Source organism: Oreochromis niloticus, linkage group LG4, assembly GCF_001858045.2.
Source record: "Oreochromis niloticus isolate F11D_XX linkage group LG4, O_niloticus_UMD_NMBU, whole genome shotgun sequence".
NCBI classification, from domain to species: Eukaryota; Metazoa; Chordata; class Actinopteri; order Cichliformes; family Cichlidae; genus Oreochromis; species Oreochromis niloticus.
In genome coordinates this window covers 9,006,958-9,030,195 of record NC_031969.2, presented here as the reverse complement: position 1 = coordinate 9,030,195, position 23,238 = coordinate 9,006,958, and the positions used below count along the sequence as shown (strand labels likewise).

At 39.7% G+C, this 23,238-nt stretch overlaps 1 protein-coding gene across 5 annotated transcripts in view; it reads left to right on the top strand.

Annotated features, from left to right (window-relative positions):
- LOC100690099 (myosin-10) overlaps nt 1–23,238 on the top strand; it is a 60,788-nt gene that overhangs the window by 13,634 nt on the left and 23,916 nt on the right. For 3 of the 5 annotated variants that reach the window (XM_025906765.1, XM_025906766.1, XM_019358204.2), the window contains 3 exons: nt 17,435–17,462; nt 19,474–19,576; nt 21,079–21,108. In XM_025906765.1, the coding sequence (XP_025762550.1) occupies nt 17,435–17,462; nt 19,474–19,576; nt 21,079–21,108 (161 nt within the window). The remainder of the gene's footprint in view (nt 1–17,434; nt 17,463–19,473; nt 19,577–21,078; nt 21,109–23,238) is intronic. The other 2 variants (XM_025906767.1, XM_025906768.1) reach the window with 1 other exon arrangement.

The window sequence follows — 23,238 nt, the reverse complement described above, 5'->3', positions numbered from 1 at the left end:
TACTCATCCTGATGTCAGTGTGATCAGCATCTGTCAGTATAAGGAAAATCTACTGTTAATGTCAGGTGTAAATACACACACAACCCATTGTGATTTGAATGGGAGGTGAGCCTTTATAGATTGAATGCAACCTCAGAAATTAAAGTAATGCAATCACAAAACTTTTTCTTAAACATGAGAACTACAAGTCCCTCACTAAAGAATGCAGTGCTTTTCCCTTGGTATAGGTTATTTCATCCAAATTTTAAATATTTTAAATATTAAAACCAGGTGACAAAGAGTCAGATAGACTGGAAATGTCTCCATCACAATGTTGTTTAGATAACTGGGGGAGGAAGAGGAGACATATTTAGCTTTTTTCACTATTGGTTGCTGACATCCTCCTATTTTCAGTTCATAGCTATTATACTTATACTTTACTTATATCATATCTGTCAATTAAAACTGCACATAAATGTTCTTAATTAAATATGCCATTTAGGTGCATTACCCTTTATTTAACCTTTTTAGGAGGAATTTTGCCTTTACTTGATGAGGCACAGCTGCAGCTGTATTGGTTTTAAGCTCTGTAAGACAAACTGTGGGACATCTAAATATAGCTGCACTGCGATGTATACACATCCACTGCAGCCCTGAACTTGCCTAGTCATTTCCCAGCAGAGGTGCAAGTGAGAACACAAATGTTTGAAGTCATAGTAGACATTAATTAGGTTTTTAATCTGCCATCTTCCCTGTACAGTACATCTGTGTGATGTTATATTGCACTGATTTGTGCTGATGTTACAACAACGCTGGAAAAAGTCTAATCAGTTTGTCCAATTAATGAGAACACAGAGGATGAGAACCATCTCCTGCTGTGTGAGGAGATTTTTTGATAATGTCTTAACCTTATCGCCCCAGTGTGTTTTACTTGTTGTTTTGAAATGTGTATCCAAAGCACATGTAGTGTTGTTAAAAACAGGTCTGCAGATATTGGAAAAAGTGCTGTCGTGGTATATGTTTAGTTTCTCTTCCTCCCCAGAGTTACAGATACACCTATATATGAAATATCTCTCCAGCAAAGCAGAGAAGGAAGATTCAGAGGTAACAAAACAGTCACAGAAGTGGAAAATGTCTTGGAACACAGAGATGTGAAGGAGGTGGGCTGTGCTGAAAGAGTTGGGGGGGGGGAAATAGAGACTTTAATTTTGAAGGGGATACTTGGAAAGGGTTGCGCAAGAATAAAAGATGGCAGAGCCCAACAGACACGATCAGCAGGATGGGTAGCAAAGTTTAAGGAGGAATAACTACGAGGGAAGAGGAAAGACGGCAAAGATTGAAAAGGAGACAGTGATGGAGATGGGCAAAAAGGAAGAAGGGGCAGAAGCGACAGAGTTTATGGGGGAAACGGAGTAGAGGGTACAGGGGAAAGGCAGAGGGGGTGGTTAGCATTGTGCCTCACAATGGGGGCTTTGTGCAGTCTGAAGGGGGCTGGGACCAGGGCCCTGTGTGTGTGGGTGCAGGCAGGGAGGCCTGGAGTACAGAGTTCTTCCCTGGGAAATGGGGCCACTTGTTGGGGCAGTGAGGGCTCGAGTGGCAGGCTGGTGAGGGGCACACCCAAGATCTGACTGACAAGACAGGTGTGTGTGTGTGTGTGTGTGTGTGTGTGTGTGTGTGTGTGTGTGTGTGTGTGTGTATATGTGTGTGTGTGTGTGTGTGTGTGTGTGTGTGTGTGGTTGAGGGGGGGGGTACAGACAGTCTAAATGAATGTCTGTACTCTGAACATACTGAAGCTATAACTTCCAGGGAAAGGGTGAAGCTTGTTCAAACAGCATACTTGGATGAGTGTACTGCAAATATACTCCGACTCATACATGCGCACACACACACAAATATATGTGAGGGGATGAGTCTTTAATGACAGGCAGCTGCGGAGTTCGTGGAGGATAAAATCATTTTTCTGTTTGGGGGTCATACATCATTTCTGATTTATGGTTACAGTCCTCTCCATGTGTAAACACTTAGACTTTTCTCCTACCTAACCTGGAGAGGGACAAGGTCCGGAGAGCTGTTCTCTGTCAGTCATCTTTGTGTCCTTGGTATCCGACATGGCTTCTGTTTTTTAACTACAAGTTAATGGACTTCAGAGTGTTGGTAGAAATGTAAAAATTCCTTAACTGTGTATGTTAAGAAGAATAAATGTATTATTTCTGCTTAGTTCACTGATTTGACTTTATCACACTGATTTAGAATAGAATAGCCCTTTATTGTCATTGTACATGTTCAGTGAAATTGTGGATTGTGTTTTATTGCCCAATGCCATAGTGTCACTTTTCTAAAAGGATATTTTTTGAGCTTTTTAGCCTTTATTTGGCAGGAATGTAGATGCATCATATGCCTGAGTAAATGGATCCCTACTTAAAATGGTTCAAATATTTTTTATTACAGTTTTGTGGATTTCCTTTTGGGGATACCAAAACCTCTTGGGTTTGATAATCTTTTCCTAAACCTAACCAAATAGATTTGCTGACTAAACATAACCAAAGAGCATCTGGAAAACATTGACACAATTACTACCTCGGTCTGGGTGAAAGTCCTGTTTTTGGCCTACCTAGGCATCTCTAGTTTTTATAGCTCTGTATTTATTTCAAGCCCCAAATGTATAACTATCTACGTGAGATAGGCATTAGCCTACTATGTGTAGCTAACACTCTCAGCCCGAACACGGTGCCAATGTTTGAAAAGAGAGGTGAGGTGATGATTTAAGGTGGAGTCACTGTCATATATTCCCCTCGTTCTTCGATAGTGTTGTCATCAGAGAAGCATAGCGCTGATGCCAGAAGCCTCAGCAGTACAGATACGATTACCTGCCGTCACTGCTCTCTCTCTGACATAAACTCATAACCCTCTGAAGGCAAGAGAGAAAAGCAGCTGACTGCTCCATCCGCTCTGTCACTGGGTTTAATGAACAACTGATTACATGTGCATATTTACTGATCTGTAAAGTAAATATGTGCACAGCAGTGTAGCTACAGTACAAGGCTGCAAATCACTTTTTCCATTTTTGAGTTAGCATTTACTCTCATAATTTCTTTTTTGAGAATTTACTCCACTTCTACTTGTTGCTGTTGCACAACATTAATAGAATAGAATTAGAATAGAATTCAACTTTATTGTCATTGCACATGTCACAGGTACAGGACAACGAAATGCAGTTTGCATCCATCCAGAAAGTGCTTTAGTCGTGATATAGATATATTACAATATAAATTAGCAATAATATAGATATGTAAGTATATTACAGAAATGGGTCTATTATGGTATGTTATAATGTACACAGTGTGAAGTATGTTATGAATATTCTATAACTATAAGTATGTACAGGCTGTAGTGAGTACAAGCTATGTACAGGCTATGAACAGGATATAAATATGAAATAAAAACTATACAGAAATATGAGATATACAGTTATACAGAATGTGAACTATGTAAGTTATAAACAGTTGTGGGATTAAGAATTATCGTATGTACAGAATGATTATCTACACAGAACTATACAGTAGTGGTAAAGTGCTAGTGGTTGTGGGTGTGTGTATGTTCAGTCCATGAGTTTAACGTGGGTCAGATGTCAGGAGGCAGAGTTCAGGAGTCTGACAGCTGTGGGGAAGAAGCTGTTCCGGTACCTGGTGGTCTTAGTCCGGAGGCTCCTGTAGCGCCTCCCAGAGGGCAGGAGGGTGAAGAGTCTATTAAGTTTGACTTATATTAGTTACACCCACTAGATTTTTGCTTAACCTTGTTACATTTTCAGATTTATTGTATTTTTTTAAACATGTTCTTTCACTCGTTTTATCAGAGTCACTCATCATCACACTGATACATTTTCCTCCCTATGACTGAATCCCTGCTCCCCCCTGTGTGTCTGGAATTCCTGTGGGGCTGCAGAGCTTAGCGCTATGATATCAGAGGTACCAGCATAAACACACACGCAAACACGTGAAAACCGCCTTGTCCTGTTGGATTATGGCAGGCCTAGCCATCACAAAGAACCACTGTGGACCAAACAAGCCCCCCCGACGGCTGCCATCTGCAATCGATTACATTGCCAAATACTTTCTGCCATATCTTCCACAACTGCATTCTCTCCCCTTTCATTTGGTGTAAAGGCAACACCCAACAGGACGAGGCTAATTTTATGCTTACTGTAGGCAAACTGTTATGCAGCACTTAAGCTCTGTTGGGGAAAACAAACCTGTGTGTATGTCACATCTATAGTTATGCAGCTCAGTGCGTCCAGTGTCTTGCAAATTTGTCTTGCATTAAAGGGATAATCTGGATAGTATTTTGAGGGATTTTTGACAGTGGGTAGCCATGATGATCATGAGGGTGTTGTCCCTGATGCTACACAGAAGAAGAAGAAAGGTTTAAAACATCTTAGTTATTTTATATTATGTTCCCTACTATGCAATAGAGGTTTTAATAGTAAACAGGCAGGTTGGTCCACTAAAAAAAACATTACCTTTGGACTTCAGAGAAATCGCAGGTTTCTCATTTGTACTCTGCACTAGAACAGCAATAATCTTGTTTTAGTGAATGTATGATGATCTAAATAGTGACTGAGCATATCAGAAGAGGAGACTGAACCCCACCCTCATTTGCTATTGTTGGAAATGGGAACATGACTGTGTGTTTCTGCTATTTGACAGCGCTAGTACTTTGTCTGGTATGGCCACTGTGTTCACTGAACCAAAAAAGTAGATTAAGTCTCAGCATTGCTATGTCTCTCTACTCCATGTAGTATCCCATGTGTATGGATGTAGTGTTAATGTGTTGTGTTTTCTTTTGTCAACCCACTTGGACCATTTTTTCCAAAATGGAATTTTCAGGCAATGTTTGAATATGAATATCTCCAAAAGCATGAAATTTTCACTGGCCTTTCTTACCGTCAAAATGAGTCAGGATATAAATCTCAAGTATTGGCTACTTAAAGTATGGAATACAAATTTAAGCAGTTCAACAAAGTATCATATTTGACCACACATTCATTAAAAAAATTATTTAAGTATAAATACATTTAAAGTATAAATAAAAATGAAATGAAATGAATGACAAACAAACTGATTTTCTCAGTTATAGTTAAAGATCTTTTAGATTTTTATTCCAATTAAGCTATCTACTGTTGTTTTAGTTTTTAGTTTTAGCCAGTACTGAAACATTTTTTGATGTATTTTTCCCAAATTACAGATTCTGATTCATTTTGTAAATTGAAGATGGTCGAGCAGAAGGCCCGTGTTGATTTGAGATGGAACGGCTCATATGTTAAACTGACCAGACTCATGAAAATAGCATGTTTACTCATTTCTCTTGTCATAGTCATAGGGGTGATCGTGGCTCAAGAGTTGGGAGTTCGCCTTGTAATCGGAAGGTTGCCGGTTCGATCCCCGGCTTGGACAGTCTCGGTCGTTGTGTCTTTGGGCAAGACACTTCACCCATTGCCTACTGGTGGTGGTCAGAGGGCCTGGTGGCGCCAGTGTCTGGCAGCCTCGCCTCTGTCAGTGCGCCCCAGGGTGGCTGTGGCTACAACGTAGCTTGCCATCACCAGTGTATGAATGGGTGGATGACTGGATATGTAAAGCGCTTTGGGGTCCTTAGGGACTAGTAAAGCGCTATATAAATATAGTAACTGAACAAGGGATAATTTTGAAAATAATTTATCCTTTTCAAATTTTTATGTATTATTATGGCCCTACAACCTTAAGCCTGGTTGAGAGGTGACTAGTTTTGGTTAAGTGAAACTTTATTATCCTAACAGGTTGTTACTTAGCACTCCACCCACTAAACTTAACATGGCCCGTCCTGTTTCCAAAACCATCATGGCAGCAGCCAAAATACCAAAGCAAAGGCTTCAGCATGCAGACTCCATTCACCAATGGGCAGGTAATTGATGTTTCATAGACATACTATGCCCCAAAAAATTGATTCTGAAGAAGTCAGTTGGATGAGTTTCTCCCACTGAAAAGTCTACATCCAGATGAACAGGATCAACTTTTTGGGATTTACTTACCTGAATGATTGAGCATGCATCAACACATACTATGGTTGCAATCATTCTCCAAAACATATTTAGGTGAATTCATGTAAGCACAGGATTAGCTGTGTCCATGGATGCTGAGAGGCAGTGCTTCATTTCAACTCAATTTGGTTAAAGGTTCAATTTACAGATGTGTTCATCCTGTTTATGTTTCGATACCATTACAAAAGGATGTTGATCTGTAAACTGCTGTTCCTCGTTCGTCATGGTCTGCTTGGACAGCGCTGTTATTTATTTAATAATCTGAATGGTTACTCTTCAAAGCTGATGCCAAATTTAGATCATACACGATAGAAGATCATCAGATCGCCCACAGATGTGCTCCACACCACTCCAGCACCTCTTCATGAGAAACATGTGGGAACTGGGTGTAAACTCCTTTCTCTCTCACATTCTCTCTATCTCTCTATCTCGATACCCCTCATTTTCTCTTCTAGACTCATTTCACCCCTGCATCTGAAGCATTTGAAAAATGTGCTTTGTGGGACTCAACATAGGAAAGACTCCAAAAGCCTACTCTCTGTGGAGTACAGCTCAGACAGAATAACACAGGCTCTACATGTCGAACCCAAGCCGACGGGACGTGGGGCCGAGAATATTAATTTGACATGCAGAAATCTCTACATTCCAGTCATATGCAATACTTTCTCAGACTTCCTCTAACCATTTTTTCACAGACAGCCATGCAGTGTTACAAATGTTTTTGGGGTTAAGGTTTTCTTGGCTCTTAGTATGAGCGCACACTGATACTGTCTGTCGATACAGTCTAAAATGCTTTAGATATATCAGTCTTAATATGCCTGCTAGGTAATCTAATAAATAATAATAGTGTATATTTTATAGGTTGATATATTGGTGCAGTGGTTAGCCTTACAGCAAGAAGATCCTCGGTTTGAATCTGCTGCTCGGAGCCTTTCGTTGTGGAGTTCTCCGACTTCCTCCCACAGTCATAAGGCATGGATGTTAGGTGAACTGGCAGTTCTAAATTGGCAGCAGGTGTGAATGTGAGTGTGTCTCTGTTAGATAGACTGGTGAATAATACAAGGTGTACCCTGCCTCCTGCCACATGACAGCTGGGATAGGCTCCAGTAACCTGGAACTGGATAAGCTGAGGTGGACGGATAGATTTTATATTGCCATGAAAAAGGCTTTCTATGAGATTAGCTTAAGTGGGTATTATTCCCAAGAATCTTGTTTACAAAGGGATGTAGAATTTCAGAAGTCCTTCCTTTTCCAGTAGTGTGTTTGAAAAGCGGTATAATTGTTAGCTGCAGCTCTGTCTCATCTTAAACCTGTGGCTGTTGTGAAAATCCAAATTCCCCCTTTCATGCCAAAGACAGTTAAAACACTTCTTATCAGCCGGTATCCCAAAGTAGTTAAGCCACGTGCCACACAAACGTAGTTACATACTCCACTCTTTCCCATTGTGTCCTTACACTCTTTACTATATGTCTGTCTAATAAGGGAAAAATGCCAAAGGTAATGGAAGAAAGGGTCAGATTTAGCATTTTATAAAAAATAAACATAGATCTTTGTGGTTTAAAATGTATGTGAGAAAGAAAGATATGGAGAGAGAGAGAGAGAGGAAAGCCTAACATGCTCCAGAAAAGGAAGCTGAAGGTGTAAATGATGATAAAAACACCTCCTCTGCCACTGCCAGGTGGTCCCTCACACACTGGTGTTATTTCCAAGAGGGTGGAGACAATCTATTTCTGTCTGTGATCTCAGCTGCCAACTGTCATCACTATCCCACGAGTGACACAGAAACATCCTTAGGATTTCGTTTGCAAGCGAGTCAGTATTTAAAGCTGGAAAGCTCCCGTTTCAGTACTGTTTTTCTTTCTGTCTGCCTGCTATCTCAGTTTCCTCCTCTTCATTCTGCTATCTGGTCGCGTCTCACCACACCCTCCTCTTTCTTACTACTCTCTTCCCTCTCATGGGAAGTATTCGCTTATGCCAGATGCACAGGGGAATGTCCTGTGACTGTCAATGGGATCTAGTATAGTCTCCACCCCTTTGTTCATTTGTTGATGGTGTGAAAATGATGCGTCTCACTGGCACATTTTAAATTGTTTTTCCTGGCATGGAGAAGGGTTTTATTATTATGTTTGGTTGATGATGGAGCACATCAGTTTCTGAGTAGGAAAGCAGGCCTCATTTCCCTTTAATGCCACCTCTGTTGCACCACCAGCCTGCTAAAAACAACGCCTGTTCCACACCCAAGAGGCCCCAGTGCTGGAATCAAGGGAAACCAGGAGCAATCAAATTCCAGGACACACACACACACACACACACACACACACACACACACACACACTCACACTGACTGGTACTTGCAAAGGGCCTGGCATCTCGGTGGGGCTTTCTGCCCTTCTGTTCTTGTGAATGCCTAACTGGCAGCTGATTCAACAGCATTACATTGAGAAATGCACTTGAGCTGTTTAGTCACTCAGCAGTTACAAATGGCCATATGGAAAGAAACGAACACGGCAGTAGCTCAAATATAAGCTGGAATGTCTTTAAATGTTGCACTTTTTGTCCTTAGCTGAGAGTCATAAAGCTTTTCAGTGCCTGTTAACAATTTGGTTTTATGCCAAATAGTAACAGAGCTCACAATTTTACTACATCAATGTCTTAACATCGTTAGTGGGATGTTGTTAAACCACCATCCATTCACTGCAGCTTACTCTGCTCTATACCCATCCAGTAAACAATACTGTCAATACACACTCAACGGACACTTTGTTAGGTATATCTTGCTTGTACTGCATACTAGTACTACTTATTGTACTTATTGTAATGGGTACTAGTACTGCCTTATTTTCTTGTGAAATAGGAATATGTCAGAATTCAGAGGAATCATTCCTCTGAAATTTTGTTCCATGACATGGTAGCATCACAGTTGCTGCAGTTTTGTCAGTCATTTGAGTGCAGTGAACTCAGTCTCGTGTTTAACAAACCAGTTTGTTGTGCTTTGAGCTTGGTGACATGATGTGTTGTGTTATCCTGTTTGAAGCAGCCGTCACACGGATACACTGCATCAACCATCCCTTTATGACAATGTAGTCATAAAGGGATGAACATAGTAAGCAGCAATACTCGGATAGATTTGTGAGTCTAAACAATGCTCAGTTGATACTAAGGGGTTGAAAGTGTGCCAGGAAAATATCCCCAACACCATTATAGCTACCACCAGCCTAAACAGTTGATACAAGGCAGGATGGATTGACGCTTTCATGTTGTTGCCAAATTCTGACCCTACCATCTGAATGTTGCATCATACCAGGGAATGTTTTTCCAACCTTCTATAGTCCACTTTTGGTGAGCCTCTTGAATTATAGCCTCGGTTTCTTGTTATTAGCTGACAGGAGCAGCACCTAGTGTGGTCTTCTGCTGCTGTGGCCCATTTGCTCCAAAGCTCAAAGTGTATTCAGAGATGCTCTGCTTTTACCTTGGTTGTAACCAGTGAATGTTTGAGTTACTGTTGCCTTCTTATCAATTCAAAGCAGTCTGGACATTCTCCTCTGACTTCTGGCAAAAACGAGGTGTTTTCTCTAGAAACCCTAGAAATGGTTGAGTGGAAAAATCTCAGTAGGTCAGCAGTTTCTCAAGTACTCAGGCCAGGCCATCCGGCTCCAACAACCACGCCACAGTCAAAGTCCCTTCACCATGCTGGATTTGAACTTTAACAAGATGTGTTAACCATATATTTATGCCTAAATACATTGAGTTGTTTGGTTGATTAGATATTTATATTAACAAGCAGTTGAACAGTTCTAACAGTAAAGTGAGTAACCTCACTTTACTGTTATTTAGTGAAGAAATTCTTATAATTCCTTGAAATCTTGAGGAAGTCGTGATTAAATCTTGTTTTTACTTCCTGTGTTCTTGTTCTGTGCTCTAAAGTTTTGCACAAACATATGCACAAAGGTGAGGTGAAAACTTCTGCGCTAAACATTCAAATCAATAATCATTAAAACATTAAATTTTACATTAAATGCTTGACATGTATACAGAAATAAAAGGAGTTAGGATAGAAATGACCTTATAATTTGAGATAAGCCAGAGTCTAAAGTGCCCCGAAAACTGTCCAGTTCTCCTTCACACAAACACACACTGTTGTCTGTCTCTAGCTACTTTACAGCTAACATCTGTACATTTGGTTTATTGGTTGTCTTGGATCAATCCACGCAGACTTCAAAAAGGTTCAGCGCTCTTTTTGGCTCAAAACGAACATTCACTTCACTTTCTGTCAGAACACACGTTTAGAGGGAATATGTGATAACGTAACCCTGATGATTTCATGTGTTTTCTTGGCTTGACTTTGTGGACTAGTGTGTTTTTTTTCTTTCTTTTTTCTTCTTTACTCCATTCCACACCAGAGATTGTGTTAAGTGAGTGTTTTTACTTCCTTAACTGCCTTTTAGATAATATATAATGTCTAAATGTGTCTGTTTTATCAAAGTTGCTGTATGAGGATGTGGCACATTACATATTACTCTTCCTTAATCATCTACTTAACTGTGTTAAGTGTGCTTCTCATAATCGTTAGGAAGCTTCCAAGTGACAGTTACACACTGCAGGTACCCACAGACACTCCCCAGATCACAGTGACTGTTTGCTACTTCCACTGTCTGGGAATGTGAATGAGCGCTCTCTCTCACACACACACACACACACACACACACACACACATGCGCGCACACACACACAGCCAGAGCCTTTCTTTTGTTTCAAGTAGCTCTGGATTTTCTCTCTGCTCCTTTATGAGTAATCAGAGCTCCATTTTTATATTACCTTCATATCTGTTGTGAGCATGTGCAAGTGTGCATGAGTAATCCCCACAACATATAACAGTTTATGAGAGAGCAGCTCACTGGCCGTCACTCAGGATTTCTAATGTGTGTGAAGTGGTTGCCATGGTGCTATGATTTTCACTGTGTGCAGTTGCGTTTTACGACTTCTTTTATGAAGCAAATTGTGGGAGCTTGCGCTTCAGGGTGGAAAAAATGTGTTACATCCAGTTGCAAAGACCCCCTGTTTTAATACTCTTTCCGTTGCTTTTTATTCGTAATCAGAAAGTTGTGATTTGTGTCAAAATGCGTGTGAAAGCATTGAGTGCAAAGAGATGCCAACTTTTCCTGTTTTGTCAACGTGATGACCGCAAGTATTGGATTATTGACAATGAACACAAGTGTGCAGTGTTTGATAGCTGTCTGATTCATGTGCATAAACTTAAAACATCAGCTTGCAGCAGTTGTAAGCACATTATGTTGATTTAGACTTGAGCTGCATTGGACTGAAGCCACAATGCTGAGGACCATTGACAATAAATGGGCACAATTATGATTCTTGCACTAAGAATGTTTTTGTACACTAAGGTCTGGTTTCAGCTTGGGATGTGGAGTGTTATTGGTGGCTGTGGTGAGAAGATTGGAGTTTAAATGAGAAATTTTCTTCTACCCTCGGAGTATTGCTCATGGCTGCCCAGTATTTTAAGAAAACCCATTTCACTCACAGCTTTAAATGAAAGTCTCATTGTTTATCTTTTCATTCTAACTACAAGTCATCATTTTAGGTGATGACTGCAAGGGTTTTTTTTAAGGTTATATAATGTTTTATGTGTTCCAGGCAGTGCTGTCATGGAGCTTTGAGAACAAAAGATGGACCATATTTGACTCTTTTAATCTTTGGGCCTCCTTTTAACCAAAGTAACGTGGGGTCAAAAAAATATTTCACAGTTTAAAAACTGAACTGAAAACTTGATCCAGGAGAGGAGCGCTAAGGCTGCATAAGGTTAAATAAGGTTGATAATAGGGGGGTTATGATAATGACTGAGGCTTTTGTGGAGACGGCGGGAAAGGGGGGCAAAGCTTTGGAATGTGTGGAATGAGGGTTTGTTTAATCCTCATGGGGGATAAATTATTAGCAGCAAAGGGAAACCCTACTGTGCAAGACAGGAACGTTAAGCGACATTCATGCATACAAGTGCCAGCATTGTACGTCCTCAATTTGCACTGTGGACATATTTAAATTGACTGGAGTGCAAAATAGTCTAAGAAATCTTTCATTGTATGCGTGAAAACAACAAATACATTTTTTATAGTGCGGTCAGGTATTTGTTTTTCTAGCTTTCTTCTTTCTACCTTGGTATTGAAGCGTTCCACCTCTCAGTAAACTACCATACGTCATTGTAGTGATACTGATTAAAATCTGCTTTTTTTGACTCGTTATTTACCTTGACTGAATGAACAGCCTATTTTATTTCCGACTCACATTAACATCAACTAATGACCTTTGAGTTGTGGTGGAGGAAATAACTAAAGCAACTAAAGCTAAGTTGATGAGGTGTTTAAACGAAAAACATCTGTTACTGTGAAAAAGTGATTTTGTCTCCAGCAAGTTCCCCCTCTTTTGTGGTGTGAGTAATCTGGCTTTGCCGCATTCGTGGGGGGTAAAAGGGGAAATGAGAGCAACCGAGAGAAAATGAAGCACAAAGGGGGTGAAGATTTAGTGAGACAGTAATGAGCTACTGGAAAGGAAGCGCATGTTCAGTTTGACTGGTCCACCTACGCCTAGCCAGCATGGCATCCTGGGTAAATATGACCCTGCCGTTGGTTGCTGTGGTGATTTAGGAAGCAGGAGCTGCCAAGAAGGCCAAGGTGGCAGCAAAGGCAGGGTGAATGCACCCACTAATTCATTCAGATAGCACAGGTCACAGTAAACTGTTTCAGGTGATTTTTACAAAAGACCACAACAAAAATGTAACAAAAGTGCAGAAATTTCATTTACAGTAAAACAATGTACATACGTTATAACAAATAGACTACTGAAAAGTATGCACATAATCTTTCTAACAGTTTTCTACATGCAGTCTTAACACTCAGTGCAGCCCCAACTCACACAGGCCTAGAGACCAGTCAGCGTATATCTGGCATCTACCAGTTGCTAGGTTACAAGGCATACTTCCTCACCTGGTTGGAGAATGGTTGCTGGCAGTCAGAAGGTGAAAATTGGTTGCAAAGCAGTATACAGTGCTTCAGTGGAAACCTCCTTGTGATTGCTTTGGTCATTGACACATCGTAGCCTGTAGTTTGCATGGAAAACACCAACTTGACTGCAGACTACTTTCTGAGCAGAAGTGAAACTGGGAAAACACAGAATGTTCAACTTCAAATTCACCTTTTGAAATGTGCTGGTTGCAGCATTGAGGCACACGTTTTACTTTAAAGAGGGACATTCTCCATTTGTAGTTTGATTCTGCACTAGAGGTGGATACACAATGGAAATATAGATAAAATTGTCAACACACCAGCCTTGCCACATGCAAGACTTTATCACTCGTTAGACTTCCAGGAGTCTAGGCACTTATCAGATTAGTTGGACAAGGTGAGCAGTTTAGTTTAGTTTATTAAGATCCCCATTAGCTGCAGCAGTCCCACAGCTGTTGTTCCTGGGGTCACACATTTTTAGATTTTGACGGTGCGCCCTAAAACCTACACACATCCAAACAACAAAAACAGCTCCTTAAGCTCAATCCAGGTTCATCTTAACAATTTCTAACTGTTATCAAAAATTCAGACCGAATAAATATTGTTTTAAAAGTTTTCTAAATCCAGTTTTGCTGGTTTCTTGAGAGGAAAACAGTGGCCTGTGGGAGATGGCTAATAAACAGAACTGACACTAAAAGTGAATAATAATGGTGATACACATAAAATGTATCTAGTGTCACTGAGTAGCCATATTGTTATACCAACATTAATGCAGCAGACATATTGTTGCATACTCTCTACTTGATGGATCACTGTGTGCTTGAACATGAACAAGCTCCCCTCTGGCAGGTGAAGTTAGTGTTACCTTTATTTTGTGTGGCCTCACAGAGGAAAGAAATCAGAAAGAGGACACTAGATTAAAGGAATGATTGTCAATCAGTGGAAAAGCTGAAAGGTGTAGGATGTCGAGTGAAAAATACATGGCTGGATAAAAATCAGAGGAGAGCATCAAAGGTGTGATGGGTAGAGAGATGTCTGATAAGCAGAGAATGAAGTGACTGCAACTCTAGTGGAAGTCCAAGGTTGTGTGTGTTTGTGTGTGTTTGCCAATCCCTTTTTTTTCCTGTACAAACAAGATTCGTTTTTTTATTCCCTTTCCATCGAACAGAACTGATAGCTTGTGTATATGTCGCTTGTCCACAAACACACTCACACATCTAAACACCACTTCCATCAGCCCCATCTGTTACCTTATAAAGACACAGTGCAGAAAAAAATCCTGTCTGCCTTTTTGTGTTGGATCACATCAGTTGACAGGTGCAGAGGTTGCCTTATTCTTTTTCTTTTTTTAACGTTAGCAGACACATACAGCAATATCTTAAATATGTGGGTCTGATTGTATTACTACTGACTACTGACAAGCTGCTGCCAGAGGGACAAAACATAATTTCTGTGTACCAGAACTTATGTTTCTGGGAACTAACCCGGCACCCGGTGTTTAGGTCATAAACTGCCATTTGGGCTCATCACAGTTGTACTGTATGCATCATTTAAACATAAAAATACAAAATCGCGCTGAATATTTTGGGCTTGTTCTGTTCAAATTGCCATCAGGTGTCAATTTCAGAAACATGAGGTCATGCGCCTCCCCTGTTTAAACCTGTAAACACCTGATGTTGCTCAGAAGCTGTGTAGTCAGCATGTGTTTGGTTTGAATTTTCATGAGGGGTTACGTGCTGCTGCATGAGTGTCCGATGGGACTTTTGGGCCTGTTTAAACCAATATTGGGTAAATCTGATGAGCATCAGGTCTCAGACTATAAAACACAGGCAGGATGAGTAATCAAACTTTGACCCGAGTTTAAAGGCAGTCTGATTGTCAGGCGAGATGATACCAGTTATATCTGCATACATTAGGCTTGAATGTTTGTGTTGCATCTTATCTGCCCTACATTTACATCCGTGATTTTTTTTAAATCAAACAAAGCTGATTTTCGGTGGAAAGAGAAGAGAATCCCCTTTTAATGTTTTCACATGAACACACTCAGACAAACTCATTTGTCACCTGCTTTTTGTCACTTAAAGGAAGTTTCCGCTTTAGTACACAACAAAAGGACATTTCTCTAGGGAAATATAACACCTTAAAGACTGTTTGAGCCACCTGTGAAAACTGAGCCATGTCAACAAGGTGTGAGTAAATTTCTGTGCCAAGTCCTTTAAGCTGAACCCTCATCTCTGCGGAGTGGATGGCTTTTAGAGAGACCACTGTAATTATCCATTAGAGCTTTTAGTTAATCGCCATGTTTTTGTGAACCAGCTTTATTCACACATAAAAGAAGAAGCACTCAACAAGAGTACTTTTAACATGTGAGAAAAACAGGACTTTACCTGCAAGCATCTAATGTAGCCACAGCAAAACAGACCCTCTGTGATGTCTAACAATAAACCTGCTGCCGTTTCCCCAGCACTGATTTTTAGTTGTGTGATACGTTCCTTTCAGTTTCACTTTTAAAACCATTATTTAATCAGATGCTTCCTTGATCAAGTCATATGTCAAAACAAAAAATAAGAATAAAATAACATGCTTTGTCCCCGTGTCATCATTAAATGTGTGTTATAGATATTTTGTTACCAGTAAGGCATCCACCCTGTATGCTGCAGCTGCTCCTCGGCTCAGTGCACATTTTTACCCCCGGCCTTTGTCATAGGCACATGTGATGAGGTCATTTCTTCTGTGTTTTCTGTCTCCTAAAGGGCAAAGCGATGATGTCAGGCTTCATTCTTCACATGGTACACAAGCAGATGGTTTTAGGTTTAGTTTTAGGTTATGACTGCAGGTATTAGTCACAGTAAACAGCTACTTAGAAGGCATGGTTTTTATTAAGTGGATGCTGTCGTATGAACTAGTAAATGGAATGGTGAGTGATCTTTGTATATTTGAAGTTGTACTTGAGGCTCTAAATAAGTGTCAGGAAAAATTATAGTTTGCTATCATTTTAGAACGAGAAAAATAATTTTTTACTGCAAATCGTTTGTTTCTTCAGAGATGACTGTTGTTTTTAAAGTTCTTTTCTCATCATTTCTTGTTCTCAGTCTCTTGAAATGAAGTATGCTTCTTGGCCTGTAGTCACGAAGGCCTCCGTTTCACCAAACCAGGTGTCTGTAGCTCAGAAAACCTCAGGGAAGATTCATAGAAAGTGTAGTATGTTATGAAACTGATAAATGTTTGAAGTAGATGCATTACATACATTAGATACATAAAGTAATTATTTAAACTAGGTGAAATGGCTAAAAATAATACAACTTACATCAGTTTTGAGTTTAAATAGATTCAGCTTCTGTAGTTCACTAAACCATTTTAGTTTTTGACACTATGAAAGGTTCACAGTAAATTCAATTGTTTTAAAAATTGTATTTTGGAGAAAGGCAAAAACGTCATTTTTTTCTTCTAAATTTGTCAAGACTTGGGAGAACAATTTAATGAATATAAAAATAACATATACTCATTGCCTAGGTTTAGGGTTAGGTTATGACTTAAATGTCAGAAAATTGAAAAAATATCTGAAAAAATATGATTAACCCTGTAAGACCCAACCCATCACAAAATAGCCTAAAAATTCAGATTTTTGGAACTGAGATTTTTATTAACCCTTATAACAAAATCCACATTTTTATTTGCTATATCATTTTGTGTCTGATATATTTTAATTTTATATTTATTATATATTTTTTGTATCACATTTGATACATTGGGCATTTTTGGCAACTTTTTGTTAACAACAATGTTAATTTTAGGCAAAGAGTTTTGTCCATAGCATTTTGAAATTATGGCAAGTATTGATCATGTTGATGAGATAGAGTCTCAGAAACTCATGTATCAAATATTATACAAAGGACATTATAGGGTTAATTGTTAGTGTTAGTTAACATCTCTTAAAAATTTAAAATCTCTTCGCAAGATCATATTTTAAAAGTCTGGATTTGCCGCCTGGTCATTTGGAAGATTAAACCTGCCATATTACCAAACCTGTTGTGTCTTCAAACATATTTTTAAGTCTTTAAATTAGCCCAGAGTTTCTGTTTGATGATAAGCATGTCAGTTCCCTGCTGCCTTTATAAACTTCAGTGTTCACAGAGCAGTATGTGTGTCCTGTTATTCTCAGGAAATTCTCAGGAAAATACAAGCTGTGTTTATGTACGTGTATGTACTTGCAGTCAGCATAGCTCCAGTATTAGCCTGGTGAAAACTATTAAACTGTTATGTTCCATTTTATGTGACAGCTCAGCCATTGAATGCTATCTCTGTAAGTCAAAATGAATGACTAAAGAAGTGGCAGTATAAAGAGATGCTTTCTTTTTCTGTTTTCTCTGAACAGATCGTGAGGACCAATCAATTCTTTGCACGTGAGTACTCCAACTCTTAACTTCCCTGTTCTACTTGTGTCCTAATTTCTTTGTTAGGGCAGGTGGTTGAACTGGTCTTAAAGGTGGTTCTAGAGATCAACCAGCTTGATGGACTGGAAAATGAAACTGTCTCAAGGCAAGCATTATATCGCTTCACCTTAATAGAGTTACATTATATAAAGACTGCTTGTCCTTGAAATGCCTTTAAATATAAGTATCTTTTACAGTTATGAGTACTTTACGAGGATTATTTCTAGTATTTTTTTTTCCACGTCTTTTCATGTTCCTCTCGTCCTGAGTCATTTGGCCAGCTCCCTTTATCCTGCCATGTTCTATTTAAAAGTTAGTTTCAAATAGCTTTTTGCGGATGCTGGGCTTTTACAGCGGCTCTACCCAATACCAAGGGAGTTATGAGTGTGGTTTGGTGGCCGGCCTTCATCTTCTTTGGCAGAGGGTAATTAAGTGCCACTGTCTTTCTTGGGGTTTGATGCTGCCAATGAACAGATGAGAAGCAGTTGCATAATATGCCCTAAATTCGGAAAACTGCACCCCCTGTTGGTGAAAAGGCACCCTTTTAAGAGTTTAGCCCCACAGTTTAGATGGTCAGCCAGTTTAGAGAAACGTCTCCTTCCCATCCACCTCTAAGGAAAATTACTCCTGAAGAAACACAGATGAAAAAGGTTGCTTGTGACCTACATTTATGCAGTTCTGTTGTAATATAGATCACTTTGATCCAGTTAAAAGGCCACCATGCCATTAAGCATAACAGTGCATAGCACAGAATTATATAGTGCATAGTTTAGAATAACATTTGGAGATCCAGTTCTTGTGTGAGCAGTCAGCGTCTGGTATGTAATGATGCATAGTGTTTTATAAATGGTCAAATGTGGCAAGAAACCATGCATTAACTATGTAAGATGTTTTCCAGTCACTGGAGTTGACTGTAAAAGTAGGGTCTAACTGCATGAAAACAAGCCACAGAAATGTTCTTTTAATTGGATTCATCTTTAGGTAGCGCCAATTCAAAAGCCACTGTGTTACAAAATGTCCATATGGTACATATCATAGGACAGGAGAGGGAATATCCAGGAAGACTGAGACCTTGAAGAATCTCTCATTTAAGTTTTCAGAACCTAGTTCGACTCTCTAGCACTGAGATCTGTGAGAAAATGAGAGGCTAGACATAAAAATAGTTCCCAAAGTCAAAGGTCCTTTAAACCACATGCTTGGCGAAAGAGAGAATATACGAGAAAACCAATGAATGATTTCTGAGAGACGTATTCAAAGAGGATTCGTGTCTTCATAGTAAAACAATGAAGACATCAAACCACACTTGGATGAGTACCTGTTTGACCTATATTCCTATGTTCGTACACTGCACTCGAGGACTCGCCCGTGCAGTTCTAGTGTTGCAGCTAAAACTGCAGTGCACAGCTAATAGTGAGTTAGACTAAAGCCACTGGTATGTAGATGGATGTAGTGTCACTGGCTTCTTTTCACTGCTGGCCCTGGTTTTCTGGGCTCCAGGACCCGACTGTGGGAGTTGCGGATGGACGTGCCTGAACACAGCTATCATTAAGGACAGCCCAAAAGCGGGGTCTGGAAACTTTGGAGACTGGCTCTCCAAACCACAGGGTTCTCTAGCGAAACAGACTGACAAACAAATGGATTGATTTTTACAAAAACAACAAATAGCCTGATGTTTAATCACTCTCTCTGTTTTCTTTTTTGATTCTATTAATTGTGTCCTTGGAGTTCATCCAATCATTCTTAACCACAATAATGATGAGTGAAAGTTATCTTGGTTAGGGTTTTAGGGTTGTTTTTTCTGTACCTCGGTAAACTGTGGACAACTCATACATAATATTTCCTGTTATGTGGCTATGCTTCACAAGAGAAACCTTGTAATTCAGGTCAGAAACAAAACCTGTTTGTTTCTCTCCCTTGGCATGTATTGGCTCACATTTTCTCACTCTATTCATGTGTATTTGTCTTTACTCTTTCTTTTCAGAGGTGAATCAGGCGCTGGCAAGACAGAGAACACGAAGAAGGTCATCCAGTACCTGGCCCACGTTGCCTCCTCACACAAAGGACGCAAAGATCACAACATTCCTGTGAGAGCCTTACTGCCTACGTTTCTCCTACACTAAACATGGTCCCCTATCCTCTAAAATTCATATTTCATTGAAAAACTGACTGGCCTTATTACTGTGTGAATTACCTCTCAGTATTATTGCTGTGTTTAAAAAAATGTCAGAAAGCTTGAGAAGGTTGATTTCTGTCATACAGTGATTTTATCTTACATGTTATATATACAGCCCATGAGTTTGGCTTGGCACAAATCAGGAAACAGCAACAGCCTGACTCTCATTTGTTTAATCCATGCAAAAACAAAAGCGTAATTAAGTTATTTATGTGTAACACTTTTCTTGGCTGGGACCACCAACCTGCATGAACCTTTCAGAGGCAAATGATAGTCTAGCATGTAATGCTCCATAAAAAGGTGAAAAGTCATTACATTGTGGTTTCTGCGTGGATTAACACATCTGAGTAGTTCATTTGTGAGGTACAGTCACACTAGAGAAAACAGTGGAGACCGCGGCACCAAAGTTATTGTGTCCGGGTGCAATGAAATTTGTGATCTCACTGCCTTTGAAATGGTTGCTTCAATGTAGGGCACTGGGGTGTGTGAACATGTACAGTCAGTTGCCGTATAAAAAGTTACTTTGGTGGATTAAGACAGCAATAAAGCAGCAATAAGACAGCAATAAAGCACCCTGCCATCAGTTTATGTTTACTGGGTGTATTTGGCAATTACAGGAAATCTGTTTGTGATAATACACAGTAATTAACAGTCAGTGGTAAATTGGCAAAAAATGGCAAAAAGTTGTAGTGTACATACACAGAAATTCACGCTATTTACAATCCGGGCACAACGTCATAGATGTGAATCTCAGAAATTCCTCTAGAAATAGTGACTGAATAGTTGCTGCAGGATGGTGCTTTAATTGCAAAATGACAAACATACTCAGCAACCTTTCCTTTCTGTTGGAGTACAACCAGTTTGAAACCAGCTGAGTCTAGTCCTCTAATGCAAAGACACAAGTTGCAGTTGCTGCAACCGACTGACTCAGATTGATTGTAACGTGTCGGAGAAATGTTGCCTCCCACCAGACGACCAATTCAGTCACCTAGCAGTCAACTTTGGTTGCCATATCTTCTTGCATTCAGTTGTCGAATGTGAAAAAAATGTAATGCAGTTATCAACACAGATTGTTATCCTGTTTTTACTCTAGTGTGACTAGCCATTTATTTTAGCATTAGACAATGCTAAGCTAACTGTTTTCTTGTTCAAGAAGCTAAGCTAGCTTCAGGAGACATGAAACTAGCTTAGCTATAAAGTAAACTTTTTTAATGCTGTTGTGTTGTACTTAATCCTAAAGTGCCTACCTCAGTAAAAGTTAACCTAAAATGTGTTGCTCTTGCTGCTAATGCTTCTATGAGAGGCTAGCGAGCGTTGGGCTAAGTTTGCAATGGTGTTCTCTTTCTCATGGCTTTTGTCTGACATAAGAGCTTCAGGTTTTAACACTTGCATTTGTTTATCCATAACAAACAGCCCGATTCTCCCAAAGCATTCAAACTACAGGCAAGTGTATCTCCAGCTTTTTCCAAAAACAGTGTGCCGTCCGTTTTTTGTCTATGTTTGTGTGTATTTGCATGCCCTTCTCTCTAAATCTCTGCTGCTTCTGTAATGATGATGACGGACTAATCTAAGCTTCTTTCTTTATGAGGTATTTGTTTGTGCTGGCTCGGTGTTTTCACATGATTATTTGAAACCAAGTGAATCTGTCCGTCGGCGTGCAGGCTCACGATATTAAGCACTTTGTTTTATCAGTTGGTTTGGGTTTATTAGAACTGAGGAAAACTGAGAGGTTTTATTAGAAACATCTGTCAGTCAAATACCTGTTGTTAAAGCTTTTCATTGAGCGCTACGGGAGCTTTAATGAACCCTCTCTGGCACAGTTTTGTGTTGTTATTCACAAAGAGCGGTGTGAAAATCAGATGACGGCCACACTAAACATCTCTCCTCAAACTTCGTGTTTCATATTTTGTCAAAGTAAATGTTTTTTATTTCAAATATCAATGTGTAAATGTTGCATATATATTTCTGCATGTTTTCCTTTCGTTCGTTCCTTGATGCATGTTTGTAGTTTAAGAGCATGATCACTGTTGTGATTGAATGTTACAGGCTTACATGGATTTTCAAATATTAAGTCACAGATAAGTTTGAAAAGTACAGAAAACTCCCAAATTCCATCTTCTGTTTGTTGTGCTTTCTCCAAAACTATTTTCTGGCTCTCCTTGTCTCTGCTTGATTTATTTGGTAGCTATTTATCTTTCCCCCTAAACCAATACCTGATGTTTCTTTGTCTTCAGAAAATCTAATAACTGTAGAAAAAGAGGCCCTCGTAGAAGTCCAATAACCCACTTGTGCAAACCCAATCTGAGTAAATGCCTGTTTAATATACTTTCAGTAGCTGAGAGTGAGTAGCTGTAACTAAGTGCCTCAGCGCTCCCTTGCCAGTGTACACCATCCACGCTTACCTCCTTAATGCCGCTTTACTGCTGCGTTGCATTAGAGTGGCCTCTGAGCGCAGGAATGTAGAGCCAGGGATTGAGGGGGAGCAAAGATATGAAGCAGAAGAGGAGACTGTAAGGGGAGTGAAGATGGAGGTGGTGAAGAGGTAAAGCAGACCTGAAGGGAGGAGACTATATGAATTCTCTCTGTAAGAAATATGAATGGAAATCCCATTTGTAGACGGATGGATGTACTGGTTGGAATCAGTTCCTCCCAGCTTTTCTCAGTGAACCTCAGGCCCGTCAGGATACTTGAATGGAGAACAGTTCCAGACAGCTCAATAGGCAGACATATGTAGCAGACTGCACACACATACTTAAGCGCCATATGAAGATTCAAACTGTTCATAATATTTGTATATTTTTGCACATTTTATATTTCCATGTGTCGCCCATATGTCTCCTCAGAGGGTTTAAACTTTAGTACTAACTCTACTCGAGCTCAGTATTCTTGTTCAGAAACCTTTTTTCTCCCTTTTGGTATCATATGGAGCGACAAGCTTAAAAGATGGTCCCCTAGAAATGCTTTTTTGTTCACATTTTGACTTATTTGTCTCATTCTGCTCATAATTTTGCAACACCGAGACTGCTTTTTGTGGATGTTCAGTAAAATATAGGATAGAGGCCCAGGTTGCTCTTGTTCAGTCACCCAGCTTAGATCTTTTTTGATTTACCTTATTTGTTCTGTTTTACTCTTTCCTTCCTCCATCCGTGCTATAAGATAAAGTACTATTACCTCTTTGTCTTTGAAATATATTTGGGGGGCATTTTGTTTAAATTAGGTAATGTCGCTAAGATGCAGACAGGAAATGAGGAGAGACATGCGGCAAGTGGACATGGGTCATGAGTCAAGCCGTGCCTGTTAAAGTTATGTGGTATCCGCCTTTAAACAGTAAGCTGCTGGCTCCCTGTGGTCTCTCTTTGTGTCTGTTTCATTTTTCTATTTAACCTCCTAAAACCCGAACTCTTCCACGGCATGCATTTTTAATTTCTCTTTGATATTTGGGCTGATTGGGACCCGATGAATGTAAAAACGAAGAATAACAAGATTTATTTTTTTTTACCTGATTTTTCTTTCTAACAAAATGAGAGCCTCATATGAGGATATTCGTTTAAAATTTTGATAGAACAGTAGCAG